Below are 15,287 nucleotides of genomic sequence, written 5' to 3' on the forward strand. Positions count from 1 at the left end.
TTTATAATCTTATAAACAGACTAATTGAGCAATATTAATAAAATTTATTTCTTAGGTTATTGTCATTTACAAAATTTAATAGCCATCTGACTACCGAGTTTTTAGCTCTTTGTAAAAATCTGTAAATTCGCTATCTAAAATTTCATTAACATTTACGCTCATCACTTTTTCTTCAAATTTTGAGCTTGCATATGTGTGTTTTCCATATAGAGTTGATTTAATTTGAACTTTTTTTGGAGGAGGTATAACAGGTTTAAAGGCAACTTCCGTTGGATCAAATTCCGTAAAGAGTTCTATTGGAGTTCTGTAATGAATGATGATAAGATTACTCAATTAAAAACATGTTAATATTAAATTATATTAGAAAAAATTAATTTTTAAATAATTACAATTTAGAAATTTCCGGATGTAAGCTGCCTTCGCCACTGGTAGGAACGCCACAAGCTATATTTTTTGCTATTTTTTGTACAGTGTTGTGGTAATGTCGCTAAAATATATACAAACAGAAGCTTTATTTTCTGATATTTAATTTAATTCTTATGTGTATAATTACCAACCTGAAGTACAGACAGCTCATAAAGAGCAGTGCAATGTGCATTGCAATATTCAGGATCTTCCAATTCAGGATCGTAAAAACCATTACCAGTGCTGCTATCTGTATCCAATAATATGTTAGCACTTTTTCCAAGTTGCATTACTTGTTTTATAATACATAATAATCCAAGTGATGTATTATGATGTGATTGCAAAGTCAAGGTCCCTATTCTCTTTACAAAAGCGATTAAACGAGCTTGTGTAATTCTTTTTCTTCGATGAATTAAAATTTGCTCAAGAGTATTTATTATTCTATCAGATTCCTGATGAGTCTTTCCTATATGTACTTTTAACATATTTTTGTAGAATTGTGCATAAAATCTAAAAAAGCATATATTTTTATTTGGTTCTGTTCATTCTTATAAATAAAAGAGGAATTGATTACATTGCAATAATAGTTTACCTGTATGGATCAATTGTTAATGAAGATCCTTGACCAGAGAGAATTGTAAAAACACATTGAACACAATGCAATTGCTCTTTCAAACCTAGTCCATGATCTTCCATTAATGTATCTATTGCTTTTACTAAGTCTTGATAAAATTCTAGATTAATACAGTGGGCAAACCTAGAAAAATATTAATAATTAGTCATTTGTTCCAACTACAATTCAACTATCTTTCTAAATTTTATTCTACTTTGCCAATCCTTCCAGACATGCTGATAGAACTTTACTATTAGGAGCTTGCTTTAATATTCTGAAATAGATTGTAAAGACTATACTAGTTATTTCAGTAAGCACTTTTTCCTTAGTTTGTTTATTTTCCTCAGCTTTTGTTTCTAGTAATTCTTTTTCAATTTCTTTCAGTTTTTTGGATCTCTTTCGCTCCTTCTTACTTAATGAAAGGATTCGCTGTTTATGAGACATAAGCTTCTTTTGTTTAGTATCTTCAACTTTTTCTTTGTCTAGATTAACATCTTTTATTCTAAGTGCAAGAAGCACTGAAATAACTTCTGGGTGTATAGAGTGTCCTCGTGTTTTAATATACTGATTTATTTTTCTAACTATCTAAAATACAATACACATAAATTTGTTATTAATAATTAATTGTAAATTATTTAAGTCAATTTTAAGTTTGTTTTTATTAAATAAAAGATAGACACACTTACTGTCAAAGATATTTCTCCTCGTTTGTCTTCTTTCAATACTTGTGATATACTTTTCTCTACAATCTCTCGTACTTTTGGATGTTTGTTATCTAGTAAAGGTACTACAAAACTACTTACATTCACAGAGAAATTGAAATACGGATTATTGATTAGCAAACTACACATGCATGTAACAGCCATTTCTCCTAAATGTATTTGCGCTTCCACCAATGGTCTGGAATCTCCACGTTTCCTCCTTAAAACATTAGCCATTTTTTCCAATTTTTGTAAATAGTTTTTATAACTTTTAAGTAGCACTGCTTCGTAATTATGAAGTGCTAAAGTTTCTTTTTTTACTGTAAATAAATATTTGATGATAAAAATGTAAAAAAAACATCGTTTAAAACACATAACCTTGTATATGCATTTTTTGTTTTTATAATATCATACAAAATTCACACAAACATTTCTACAGCTTATATTATTAGATGAAGAAATTAGAAAGTTTAAAAAAAAAATATTTGCATCTATACAAGCTAACTTAAAACATTAAAGCAACTATGTTATATAGATTTTTGTTTTTCCTGTAAAATTGGTAGTGTCAGATACAAGGTTCTGTGAGTTAAATTACAATATATAATCAATTATGAAATTAATCATTATTACATACATTTTATCCCTTCTGACTTTAAATTAAGAATTTGGTAGGATGGTAATAAATCTTTAAAAATTTCTAAGAGAGATGCAGTAGCTAATTTTTTAACAGTAATACATACTTCAGGATTGTATTCGTCCATTAAATCTAGCAGTAGTTTAAAATTACCCGATTTTAATTCAGGGTTCTCTAATAAACTACTGGAAAGTATACCAATTTTAAACTTTTTAGATCTTAAAACTTTTTCCCTACATGCCAATAGTTCTACTGCAGATACTGGTACCTCTGATTCTGTTTCAATGATATTCTAAAACAAAAAAATGAAAACTTATAAATAAGGGAAGTTTTTTAATTAGCTTAAAAATTAACACAATTAGGTACAAACATATAGTTTGTATAATATGCAATGTATCATTTGTCTAATTGTGCTAAATTTTGAGTTGATTGGAAAGCACCCAAGAATATGGCAATATTACTTGAATATTATAATATATAAAAAAAGAACATACGGATACTTCTGTATCCACCTCTATATCACTTGTCTGCTCTTCTTCGTTATCAGAATTATCAGCGTTTTGCATCTCATCTTTTTCTTCAACTTCTTCATAGTCATTTTCTACTAATCTTGTTTCTAAATTCCCTTCTTTGGTTTTTATTGGTAATAACATTCGCATTCTTTTTGTACCGTCCTGTTTTGAAAATGTAAAGACATTCTCTTCGTACAAATCTTCTATTGCAGTTAGGGCTGCCATCAGTTCTTTTCTCCCCGGATACCGTTCTCTTTTATCAACCTTATGGGGACGTCCGGGAGGATTTTTAAATTTATCTAGGATTTTCAAATCGTCCGAAAAAGATCTTTGTTTCTAATTCGCTATTGCTCGTGAAAGACTGATCAACAAATATTGTTAAAGATCGGAGATGTGTCGCGTGGTGAGCGGGTAAGCTGAGCTATCCAGGACTGGCGACACTTGGCAGTATACATACATAGATGGCGCTACCGTGTCTTATTAGTCCAGAATTTGATGCTAATTTAAAGGACATTTTTGTTTACCCTCGTGTTTTTCATATTACTAAGTCACTAAATACTTTGGTTAAATTATTCGATTAATTTGCATTAGTTACAATTAATTTAGATAAAGTTTTAAAAGAATCTATCATGTCTTATTGCGGTTACCGTATCTTAATTCTTTATACAGTTACAACAAACATTAATATATATGTTACAGAAAACTGTAAACAATTATATTGATTGTCAAAAGAATCAAATATAGAATGTATTATTTGAGATTAATAAACATTCATGCGAAAAAATTTTGTTCTTACATTCATCTTTTGTAGGGACCAAATATAGTTTGTAGCTATAAGTTCTTATAGGTTTGTGTAAAAAAAATTAGATTACTACAGGAATGAAAATGGATAATTTTTCTGTCGGTTTCTATAATTCTACCATGTATGTAAATAATATTTGGATGAATTTATAACTATCTGCAAGAATTATTTTATAACCATTGAAAGAAAACTTGTGTAAATTAATATTTTTTATTATATTTTGAAAGATCAGAAAATATTATTTATCGCTGTTTTAAAAGTCATGTAAGGGTCATAAAAATACCTATTAAACTATTATGATCCGCTAAAATCTGCAAGTGCCCATATGTCGAATTTTATTACAACCCCTATCGCGTTGTCAGATTAAGTCGACTTTGTAGTATTTGTGGCAAAGAGTAGAGGCAAAGTTGTAAAGCATCGATAATTTGATATGATCACATTAAAGGCTCATTTAATAAAAAAAGATGACACATGAAGATGAAGAGCTCATTAAAATCAGGCTTAATTAGACCTTATAAGCTATAAAGATTGCCCAATTTTTATAAACTTCATGGCAGCTAGCATAATCAGCTCCAATAATAATGGATGAATTTAATCCGAGTAACAATTGGGTAACTATTAAGATATTTTTTAACACTTATACTATTAGTGGTTGAAAGTTAAAAAATTCAAGGTAATGCATACAGTAGTTAATATTATAAAATAATTTATGATCTGAATTAAGCAAATCGACACATTTGGATATTTGTTTTAAACAATTCCAGTCCCTGTAATACCTTAGTATTAAATTTTTCTCTATCGCCAGCATATAGAATCATGTTGTTCGATAAAATCAAATGCACTTACCACAAATTATTTCATGTACCACGACCACTAGTACGGATTACAATCTAATAAGCTTTAAACTAATTTACTCCTATAATACCAACAGAAAAACGTTAATAAAGTTTTCAAGTTCCTAGTTTTATTGGTCCCTCGAAAAAAGTGGCAAAAGGCACGTAGAACATTTGGAATTTCTATCATTAATTTTAAAGAGGCCTTATCCACGTAGATTGAAAAGTAAGTTAGTCGGTTGGACTTCTGGATGTTTACCAGATGATCGAGTGAAAAGCTTGCGCGCAACATAGGTCGATGCGGCTTGGATTTACGGAATGTGAAATTCGTAGTCGCGTAAGCGGATCTAGATCTGGTCAAACGAAGACAAGTGGTGGTGGGAATGGGATGAATGTTTAGGATAGAAGTCCAGGAGGAGTATAGGAGGAAGTCATCCGTTGGTTTTCCGGTAAGGCGGGGGTAGACGCGGGTTTCTGGATAGAGAGTACCTACTAGCACCAGTATCTATGCGAGCGAAGAGGATGAAGAGGACGAAACTGACCCCACATTCGCCACAGATGCGACTGATGAACCACCTGGTGGACGTGTGCATATCCGTGGAGTTGGAGAGCAAAGCTCCAACCAGTATTCTCTCTGCATTTAATACTTTCTGCCTGTTTTCCCACAGATTTTCTCTCTCTCTCTCTCTCTCTCTCTCTCTCACTCGCTAGCTCTCTTTCGCCATGCACATAGAGACTCTCCCACTAATCGCGCTCATTACTTACTTACATATACCAATACGACTAATGTAACAAGTTTTACGGGATTCAAATTTGTCAACGTCCAACTAATAGTAGTACCAAATTTCGAGTGGTTACGAAAACTCCACATTTTCCTTCTTGCGTAGTAAAAATAGCATGAAAAACAAGGTCAATGACCTTTTCTTGTTTTATTATACAGGAGTGATTAAAAAGTTTGGGAACCTTTGTACATTTCGGAAAGCAAACATTTTTGGATAGAGTTTAGCGATCAGCATTCTAAATTCAGCAAACAAATCAGTATTAAACGTGTTTAGAAAAAGCTTAGTACTAGAATCAGGAATGTAAGACATTAATTAGGAAGTAACATTAATAATAGGCGTGGTAGAGCATGCGTGTGTGTGTGTGCGTGTACGGCACACGGAACGGTGGAGAAGTACGAGTTAATATCAATGTAAATGTAAAAATGCATTAAATGTACTCTCTGTAAACGTAGATAAATAATTTATGGATGAGGACCGATTATTCAAACCAGGGCAGTTGCTCTGAATGCAAATTATTAATTTTCTATATATATTGTATATTCTAGTTACACTACACTTTTTCATACTTAAGTGATATCGTCCAATAATAGCAGAGTTAACGTATTCGATAGGTTTTAAAAATAACTTAACATGTAGAAAAGAGGATCTTAGAATTAATAAATAATATAGCAAAGCTTTGTATTTTTAACATTATTATTAATTAAAGAGAGATATATTTGTACGTTAAAAAGCCCCACTTAAAAGGCGCATATTATAGTGCATATATAAAATCATAAATCAAATATGTGAGAAATTTAACACGAAGAAGTAGGACAAATATCCTTGAGCATTGACATATTTTATTTTTAACATTATTATTAATAAAAGAAGACATTTTATTTTTAATACAGCCACGAAGAGGTGCATAGTGTATACACAGGAGGAAAAAATCAGATTATTGGGAAATTTACTATATATAGGTTACGAGGAAATACGACTGATATTCTTAAGTTATCGGACGTTACAGCAGCAGTTGTGGTAGGTAAGAAAAGTATACAGTTATACTTTATACATGGTAGTGGTGAACGTTGCTTGACGATATTGAAGAAAAATACTCAGAAGAATTACTATGGAGGTTGGTTATAGGGAGATTGCTGAAGGGCTGAGCATCCAAAAGCAGAGCCGCAAGCTGCCAAACAGTTATAGCTCATGTGGTAACGTAAGCGAACCTGAGGAACCAACCAGCATCGAGCTCCAAGCTCGCGGTACCCTTCTACCGTTTTACCTACTTTTTAGTCGATTTTCAGCAGAGATTTTTGCCTGGAAATCTGCCGAGGGTCTAATGTCATCGTTTAATAGCAAGCTGCCGCAAGCAACTACTCTCCTAGCTTACAAACAGAAATACGGACGAGAGAGCGTTGAAAACAGATATCTCTCGCTGAGAGAGCACGATTAATGGGAAAACTTTGAAAAGAATTTGTAGCCTCATTACGAATTAATGTTTGGTCATTTGCACGTCGCGCGTTTCTCTGATTAACCCTTTGAAACTTTTTTTTTTTTTTTGACAAAATTCTCGTTTCTCGAGTTTATTTATTTATAATAGGTGTGCTATAAATATTTATGTCGTTTCGACTGTTTTTCTCTGTTCCTTTGTCGTTATGAGAGAATTATACGAAGAACGATTCGAATGCGTTAATAAAGTTATTAATTAAAATCAAAGAATTTAATAAATCGAGTTTGCAACGTAGGTACCATGTTGTGCTTCGAAGGGTTGGTTTTTAGATCACTGGAAATTCTCGCATAAGACTCTGTAGTTATAATCTTAATTTTATTGAATTCGAATGGAAGAAATTGTATGAATTCTCAACATTTTTGTAGGCACTAAATCTTAGGAAACTTTGGCGACTCAAAGATTAAAGACACAGAAGTAATGTTTTAAGTTTGGCATTCCTTTTCATACTACACGCCTCACCTGTATTTCACGCAAGAGCAGGCATTCCATTAGAGATTAACTCGACAATTACTAATAAAGCCTCGTAGTTATCGGGAAAAGGCTCGAGCAATAAAATGACTTTTATCTCTCAGCTTTCTTCGAGCGTTGGATTAATTAAATTTCTCAGTGGGGCTTATTTCTTTGAGCTACTAGGGGGGTAGCCCCATTAAATTTTCTGCTCTCTCTCTCTCTCTTCCTCTTTCTCTCGACAACTTTGGTGCACCACGTGTCGTGTGGTACATGAGCGTTTCCTTATAAATCGGCTGGCTGAGCCAACTAATACTTTACTACTACACCCCTAGTGAATAAAGCCCACGGTAGTGGTTGGCTATTTATATTTTTACCTGTGAATATTCATGACTGTGCATGCGCGCGCATGGGTGTTCCTGTGTGCGTTTGTGGCTTGAAAGATTGCTGATGCACGAGTTTGGGTATGTACCAGCTAGGATACCGAGGGATACTCGATGGAGTCCCACAGCAAGTAGTAAAAGCAAGTTATAGAGGCTGGCAAGACACCGAATATACTTTTACCGAAGCTCCGGGTTATTAACCTTTAGGTACCAACGTGGTGACCTGCCAGACCCTACTGGACCAAATTTACTGATATTTCCTTGATTTTTTAGCGACACTTTTTTTTAATTTTGAAAGTTTGCTGGAAGATACACTATGTTATATATAAAATATTTCAGAATAAATAATGAAAAAAATTTTAATTACGATATCATTTTATAGTATAGTATGACAGACCACGTGTGGTTAAGATAATAATAAATTAGTAGATATAAACGTGGTTAAAGGTTAAACTGGTTCAAAGAAGAGTTGCACGCTTTTTAATAATAATAACAAAATTGTATAATAAGAGTGTAAACACATTCTGCTCGATATCGGAGCACACATTACCGCCCATACATTAATATACTATATATGCAGCACGATGTAACACGTGTTGAGCCCACTATGGATCGACACACGTGCAGGTTTCATTCATAGCTCCACGCCTTTGCGAAGGTCTCGTGCTCAAGGGAATCGCTAAATCGTCCATTCACACGAAAAATGATAAAAAAGCTCTTATAAATTAAGCAACTCAATTGCCACTCGCTATATATATATATATACTATATACTTCTGACCTTGTTTTATACAAAGCATTGCGACAAAAACTCTGTTAATTGCTTTCGGTCGAATAAATTTAATTTAAAGAAATGTCAACTTTTCGCGTTGCTCCGGTCTGACTATATTCTCTCTTGTATCCCTTTAGGGTTATTCTACTTGAACTCGCGCGATAAAACCGTAATGTCGAAACATTTGCAATTAGCGAACACTAATATATTTTCAGTGTTAATCAGTTTTCCCGTATTATATATGTGCGCGATATTCGCGTACTACGAAATTCAGATCACGAGTGTATACTGCAGACGAATGTTTACCCACGTAGGATATTTGAATACGTGTCAGTGGAATATTTGCAAAAGAGCATAATAGTACATAGACTAGTGTGTACGATTTTGCAAACGTATTTGATTTTCGTTACTTATTATTTTTCCTGCGGCAAAGAGTTGACCCCTCTGGATATGGACAGGCTCGCGCGCGGACCATTGATATAAAAAGAGCCAATGAAAAGGGGAAAAACGTGAGTGGTCACGTGGTGCAAGGCTGAAGCCCCACATATAAGCTTGCAATCCTGTTCTACTTTTTCTGGACACTGTCCTCTTTCAAGTGCGGATCTTAAAATATTAGTCTGTTAATTTCAATATATCTATAATGAACGATGAGGTTTCACGAATCGCACGCTTAGCCACACGTCCAAATAGAATCGATGAGGTTTCGAGTTGGATGCTAAATTTTCTTAAAATAAAAATATACGGTTTAATTTAATAGACTCTATGCCATTCGACGCGCGCGCGATAAATACCATCCATCTTTATAACACAGCACCGAACTATATCGATTGTCCTTTAATGAAATAAATTGCCACTCGCGCATCGACCTTTTGTTTAAAACCAAACGAGCTTCATATCGGGAGCGATGCGAAAAATGGCTTTCATCGAGTATTATAAATTTTGTTTATTCAATTCCTTTGTATTTTTTGCCTTCCTCGTTTCGGCAGGACAGTTTTGATCGAAAGCAGAGAGTCAATCGTTGGGAGGTAACACACTAGCGACGCGCTTCTAGATGCAACACGCATACATATATGGGAGAGTCCGGTGCACACGTGGCTGCAAATTCAAGGGATGGGAAATACCAATATGGATTGGATTGGATGACAAAAATAACAGGCACAGGATTGCTACATACAGATATGGCGAAGAGTATAAAATGGAGTAGAGTATAACGTGCCTATACATATACAAATCCACTCCTTTATGGGTGTGTGTGTGTGTGTATGGAGTTGCACGTGAATAATCAAGTTCTTCATTAACCAGAAATTCTTATTTAGGATTGTATCGATTTACTTGTGTGTCTATACCATAATTAGCTCTTTTAATTATATTTTTTATTCATTTCAGCATCGTTCACACCTGTTTCCTCGATATTCCGTTTGACTACTTGAAATCTCCATATATAGCTTTAATTTTATTCTGATCCCGCTGAGCTTTTTAATTAAGGATTTTTCGACAATTTTGCTTCGTTCGTTTAATTGCTATAGGAGAGATTGCAGCATGTGGTATGTTTACACTCAATCAAAATATAGTATATCTACTGTACAGGGTGTTTGTGCTTTTAAGTGTTCAGATGAAATCTCAAAATTGGCTGAAGATGCACAAGAAAATTTCATTAGGAATAATTCTACGACATTTCGTATAAAGCAAAATGTAATTTAGAAAAAAATGATTTTTATAACGTTTTTCAGTCAAGCTTATTTGAGTTTTTTATTAAATAGAAACTTTTCTTTTTATTGTATATTTCAAGAGTTTCCTAGAGGACATTATGCATTTATTATTTCATTCGATAATTTGCATAGAAATATAAGAATGTTGAAGTATTGTATGTGACCAATTTATTGTATAATCACTTATTACATTGTTACAGAGATAAGTAAATTCTTCTTACGATCATCCTTCACTGTGCATTCAGTGGTACACCCTGTATGAGCATTTTTAGCCAGAAACGCTAATATGCAAATAAGCGATCTTCGTAATGAATTTGCGTTTTTTATTTGCCGAGAATATAAGAATTCTCTGGCTAATTGGCAACACCGTAACTGATTAATTCATTTAGTTGATTGCGAGAAAATTGCTGCAGTTTTCTGAACGCGTGGTGTATGTGAAAATTCAAGAGCTATACGAAATATTATACAAATTGCCGGTAGCGTTTAAAGTTTGTCAGTGCAGAAGTAAGTTCTGTAATTCCTTGACTAACAATAACCTTGGACAATAGCCGGTTGGATAAAATGTAAATTAGTTCATAAGTCAGTGTATTATATAATTGCCAACTGTCCGGAGGTTTCTATTGTTGAATGGATAAAGCTGAAAGATACATTATAGGTGGCAGCGAAGAATCCTTCGTACTTAAAAGATTACCTACCAAGAACTCGATTCTCGAATTCCGAATTTATCTATGTATATTATTTCAAAGCTAACGTAACTGTGTTCACGCTCTATTTTCGTTGGAATATATTCTCAACTAACTATATATATATATATATATATATATATACGTTTTCTGTATAGGAGCGTTAGAAATCGTTTTATAGGCAGCAGAGCTCATTTTTCGGACTGTATAACACTTTTTATTATGCAGCTTGATTCCTTCATTAAAGTGTGTCATTTATGAGCATTAATAAGACATTATATTATACATTCGCCTGAAGGCAGTATATAGGGTTCTTAACTTAATTCTCCCCAGAGCCTGGACGTAAAAATTCATTTATCTTTGTAACTATAAAGATATCACTAAATTTTGCATAAAATCCTTTTGGATCTGTATAAACAAAACTTTCAGAAAGGTTTTGTGTAAAAGAATGATATCTCTTATATTTAAGAGAATAAATAAATTCTTAATCCTCGTTCTGGGACAAATTAGGTGAATACATTGTAAACCTGCTTCTAACGTCCAACTTCCAAGTTTTGGTGCATCTTGAGTGGTACGTCCTGTATAATATATATTATATACACATCCCACACTAAATGTTATTGTATGCCTATACGAAGGTTACCTTGAGTTTTTTATAAATGCAATAATATATAGTGTGTTACATTTAAAAAACTCAAGGCGACCTAGTCTTATATCCATCAAATGATGCTTCTAGGTCAAACGAATATCACCATTCTATATCCCCCTTGAAGTCGACAAATTTTTATCGGAAACATTTTTTTATCAAATTATCAGAAGTGCCTGAAAAATCTTTGTTACTCTGGACACCCTGTATATAGTAGGTGACGATAAAAAACGATAAAGGTCAGTTTCTATTTGTAAATTTCTGCGATACGTTCTGGCCTGTAACAGTATTGTATTCGTGTGTTTCGCGCCTCTTCAGTTTTCCTATAGCTGCATGCAGCAGCTCTCTGATATGCAATATCATCAACGCATTCCCATTTTTCCTTATGCATTATTAATAAGCGATGCGTCTATTTAGAAATGGTGCAAACGCGTTAACGTAATATATATATATGGTGTATTCCACGTATCTCTCGCGTATTAAATTATTATCATTCAGTTCCGGCTAATATTCATTCGTTGTGCCAAGCCAACACACCAACGTATAATAAATATATAATAGTAGCGAGACTCGCGTGAAATTTACAATTAACTCTTATGAATAACTTTTGTTTTAGTAATTCTTTCGATTTTTTCTAACATTCTCAATGCCTCTATATAAATATTTATATTTACCATTCGTTAAACATTAACAGCTGATCGTGACCTCGTTTTGCCCATATTTGGTCCCTTATCGATAAGAGAATGGCCGTTACCAATAGTTGGATACGAAAAATGAGATTCATCCGCCATTTTGGTGTGGAGAAATGTTTACATGCTAATCCTAGCAGAAAGAGGTGTAAAATGGAGAAATGTCAAATGGTAAGGTTACTAAAGTAAAAATTGAAAATAATGAATGGAAAGTACGAATAATCTTCATTTTCATTCAAAGCATTCAATTTTTACTTTAGTAACGATAACATTTGACTTTTCTCCATTTTACACCTCTTTCTGCTACGATCAGCATGTAAACATTTCTCCACACCAAAATGGCGGATGAATCTCATTTTTCTTATCCAACTATTGGTAACGGCCTATTATATGTTGGTACTACGCAACGTTGACCAATCAGCGCTCTCAGATTCCATCATTCCGAGTGCTATAGTCAACTAACACGAATCTCCTATGCTCCGCTGTTAGGAAAAGACCGTATATGCGATTTGTTATATTATGCTTCTAGCTTGATTGGCTAGTCTCAAATTACGAAACACTATATCAAACTTCCTTATAAATCTACAAGATAGAAATAATCTAACCTACAGTACGATGATAAACTTAGCTCGGACAGTGGCAAGTTGCTCCTGACACGCGTTAACACTGTTAACAATGAATTACCAAATACGACCTGTATTACGTACGTATTTTTTGTGATAAAATTAAAAAAAAATAATTACGAACTGTGTAAATAAAATTTCGACTTTCTCGTTATTCCCCGCATATAATATACGAAGAAGGAACAAGGTTTGAATGCACTGTGAAAAAATAATAGATAAAATTGTTCATTCTTGCGGTAAGATTGAAATTTAACTGTGAAATGGGCAAATAAAGAAATAATAGTATATTGAAGTAATGCAATCGCATAGCTCACAATGCGCGCAGCATACGTAATGCGCGGTCGAATAAATGTAAAATTTCTGATAGCGAGTGCTTGTAAGGAGGAAAAAGGCATTTGAAATGAGAGTACAATAAGTGCATGAAATATTCAGTCGTTGGAGGTACAAATGAATAAAGCGTGCATAGGGGCAGATAGAACGAGACCAGGGTGAGGAGTAGGGGGAGGGGTGATATAGAGAAAAGAAGTTAAAGATCCAAGGTCTGCGAGAGTTGGCGAAATCATAAATGTATAGAAAAAAGGTTATTTTAATTTACCTTCCAGTTTACCTCGTGGTTCTTTTACATTGTGGAGTGTAACCGGTAGAGGAGGGGGGGGGGGGGGTGAATCTGTGCGAATTTTCAAGCACTTCGAGGGGGAGCGAAGCAACGAAGGGGAATGGTACGAGCGATTGAGAGTTAAAACAAGTTGAGAGGGTCCGGAGTAAAGGCGAGAATGTGATGAGCGAGTGAGAGGGAAAGGGGGAGGGGCGAATAGTGTAAAATTCAAAAATGCATATAGAAAATATAATTTAATTCACGTTCCAGTTTACCTCGTGGTTCTTTTGCCATTGTTGTGGAGTGTAACCAGCAAGGCGGAAGTGATTCTGTGCGAATGCAAGGATTATTGCGAGGGGGAGAAGAGGGTGATCGGCCTGGAAGAAGGCAAATCGTCGGTCACGTATACTTCACAGGAGGATCCTGCAAAGTCGCCCATCTGCGCCAGAGATCGGGATTCCGGTGATAAAACATTTCGCAACGAGTGTCACATGAACTGTTACAACCGTTGCTCGCATTATCGACTCTCGAAAATAGCGGTGAAGGAGGAGGAGAAGGGGGGAGAAAAAGGGACGAGTAAAAAACCCATCGTACAATTGTACAGATCGAGTGAGTAAGCTGCGTGCATAGAACGATTTTAAACAAATTAATCCAAGCTCGAATCCAGCTGTATAGCTCTGTGTATATTATTGTTATCTCAAAAGAGATTTTGTACCAATTTTCCAGATTACTACAAGCTGCGGGATGGCTCGTGCGAATGATAATCTCCACAAATGGATTATTCATAAGGAAGGATTGTATATCAATTGAATCCAATATCGGTTGGATTCGATAAACTTTAACCCCAGTGCGTAAATGATAATACAGTCGATATACAGAATTACAGTTAGCTTATTTATATCATTTTCCTATCCTAATGATACCGAGCAATAATTTAAACTTTGCAAACCGTTCCCCCTCTCATTCAGTGATTACTCCGTTCCGTGTCCTATCGTCCCTCACTGATCTCGACTTTTCAAAGGAGAATTAGAGTTGCCTGTTCAAAAGATCAGAGAAATTAACTAATTAATTAAGTATCAGTTTGTGTTCCAATGGAATTAAAACATTTAAATTAACTCGTTTTGCAAGTCAAAGGGTCTGAAGAAATTTAAATATGTGATAAAATACAGAGCAGCTTATTTAATTTGTAATAATAATGAGTGGAAACTTTAAAAAATTTTTTTAACGTAATAAGAATCCAGTATTGTCGTGTCTACTAATTAGGAACGTAAGGGCAAAGGTAGCAGGAATAAAATATGTAACGCAGAGCTCTAAGGGCTCTTAAATGCACACGTATTTTTTAATAATATTTAAATAATAAATATCGAAAACAATGAGTTTAAATTATGAATTTTTTAACTCTTCAACCATACTTGGTTTGTTAAAAATTATAATAGTTCGTAGTAACCATTCAAATGACTTCTGGCACTCAGGCTCAAACTATGATAGATATGTTTACATGTGCCTAGGCAGTCTAGGTACAACATCATACATCGTCATAGCGATCTTCTAAAAATTAATATCCAATAGAATAATAATTATAATGTAAACTAGCATATTTAATTATTAACGACGTATTAGCGAAAACAATTTTACAGTGTCGTATAGATCGTAAAATTTAATCGATTGCTCTTTATTTTCTTACCTTTAATGGGGAAAAGAAAAATTTTAAGCGTGCATTTTAAAACCTCTGTAAATAAGAATCGTATCTAGGGAATTCATGTACATTACCCTCCAGTACAACGAATTCTCTTATTTCGCACTTTTCTTACTTCTTTTCTCGTTAGCTTTTGATTGTACTGTGCATTCGTTGAAATTTCAAGGTAAAGCTAGGTTCTCTAATTAACGTTGAAATCTTGTCAATTAACGCAACATGAACTTTGGTTAAAGCTGGAGTGTGCGAACGACCAAGTAAAATCAAGAGAATG

The 15,287-nt window shown here is 33.9% G+C and overlaps 2 protein-coding genes across 3 annotated transcripts; one reads left to right on the forward strand and one right to left on the reverse strand.

Annotated features, from left to right (window-relative positions):
• Positions 1-24: 24 nt before the first annotated feature.
• On the reverse strand, positions 25-3,281 carry Noc3 (Nucleolar complex protein 3). Of its 2 annotated transcripts, none has more exons than XM_066739863.1 (8): positions 2,866-3,281; positions 2,354-2,645; positions 1,705-2,039; positions 1,233-1,603; positions 998-1,162; positions 558-915; positions 390-487; positions 25-304 (listed from the first exon to the last, which is right to left on the reverse strand). In XM_066739863.1, exons 1-8 carry the CDS (start codon positions 3,088-3,090, stop codon positions 91-93), a joined length of 2,058 nt encoding a protein of 685 aa, XP_066595960.1. In that variant the 5' UTR covers positions 3,091-3,281; the 3' UTR covers positions 25-90. The 2 variants fall into 2 exon arrangements, with proteins under 2 accessions (XP_066595960.1, XP_066595959.1); XM_066739862.1 differs by having other exon boundaries at positions 2,848-3,281.
• A 9,434-nt stretch (positions 3,282-12,715) lies between these two features.
• LOC136781137 (uncharacterized) lies at positions 12,716-14,200 on the forward strand. Its single transcript, XM_066739875.1, has 3 exons — positions 12,716-12,805; positions 13,591-13,929; positions 14,047-14,200. The coding sequence occupies exons 1-3, from the start codon at positions 12,778-12,780 to the stop codon at positions 14,079-14,081; spliced, it is 402 nt and encodes a 133-aa protein (XP_066595972.1). The 5' UTR covers positions 12,716-12,777; the 3' UTR covers positions 14,082-14,200.
• Positions 14,201-15,287: the final 1,087 nt, after the last annotated feature.

The sequence above is a fragment of the Prorops nasuta genome, unplaced genomic scaffold (assembly GCF_024137725.1).
Source record: "Prorops nasuta isolate Cenicafe-Biocafe unplaced genomic scaffold, Cenicafe_Pnas_1.2 PNAS00021, whole genome shotgun sequence".
NCBI classification, from domain to species: domain Eukaryota; kingdom Metazoa; phylum Arthropoda; class Insecta; order Hymenoptera; family Bethylidae; genus Prorops; species Prorops nasuta.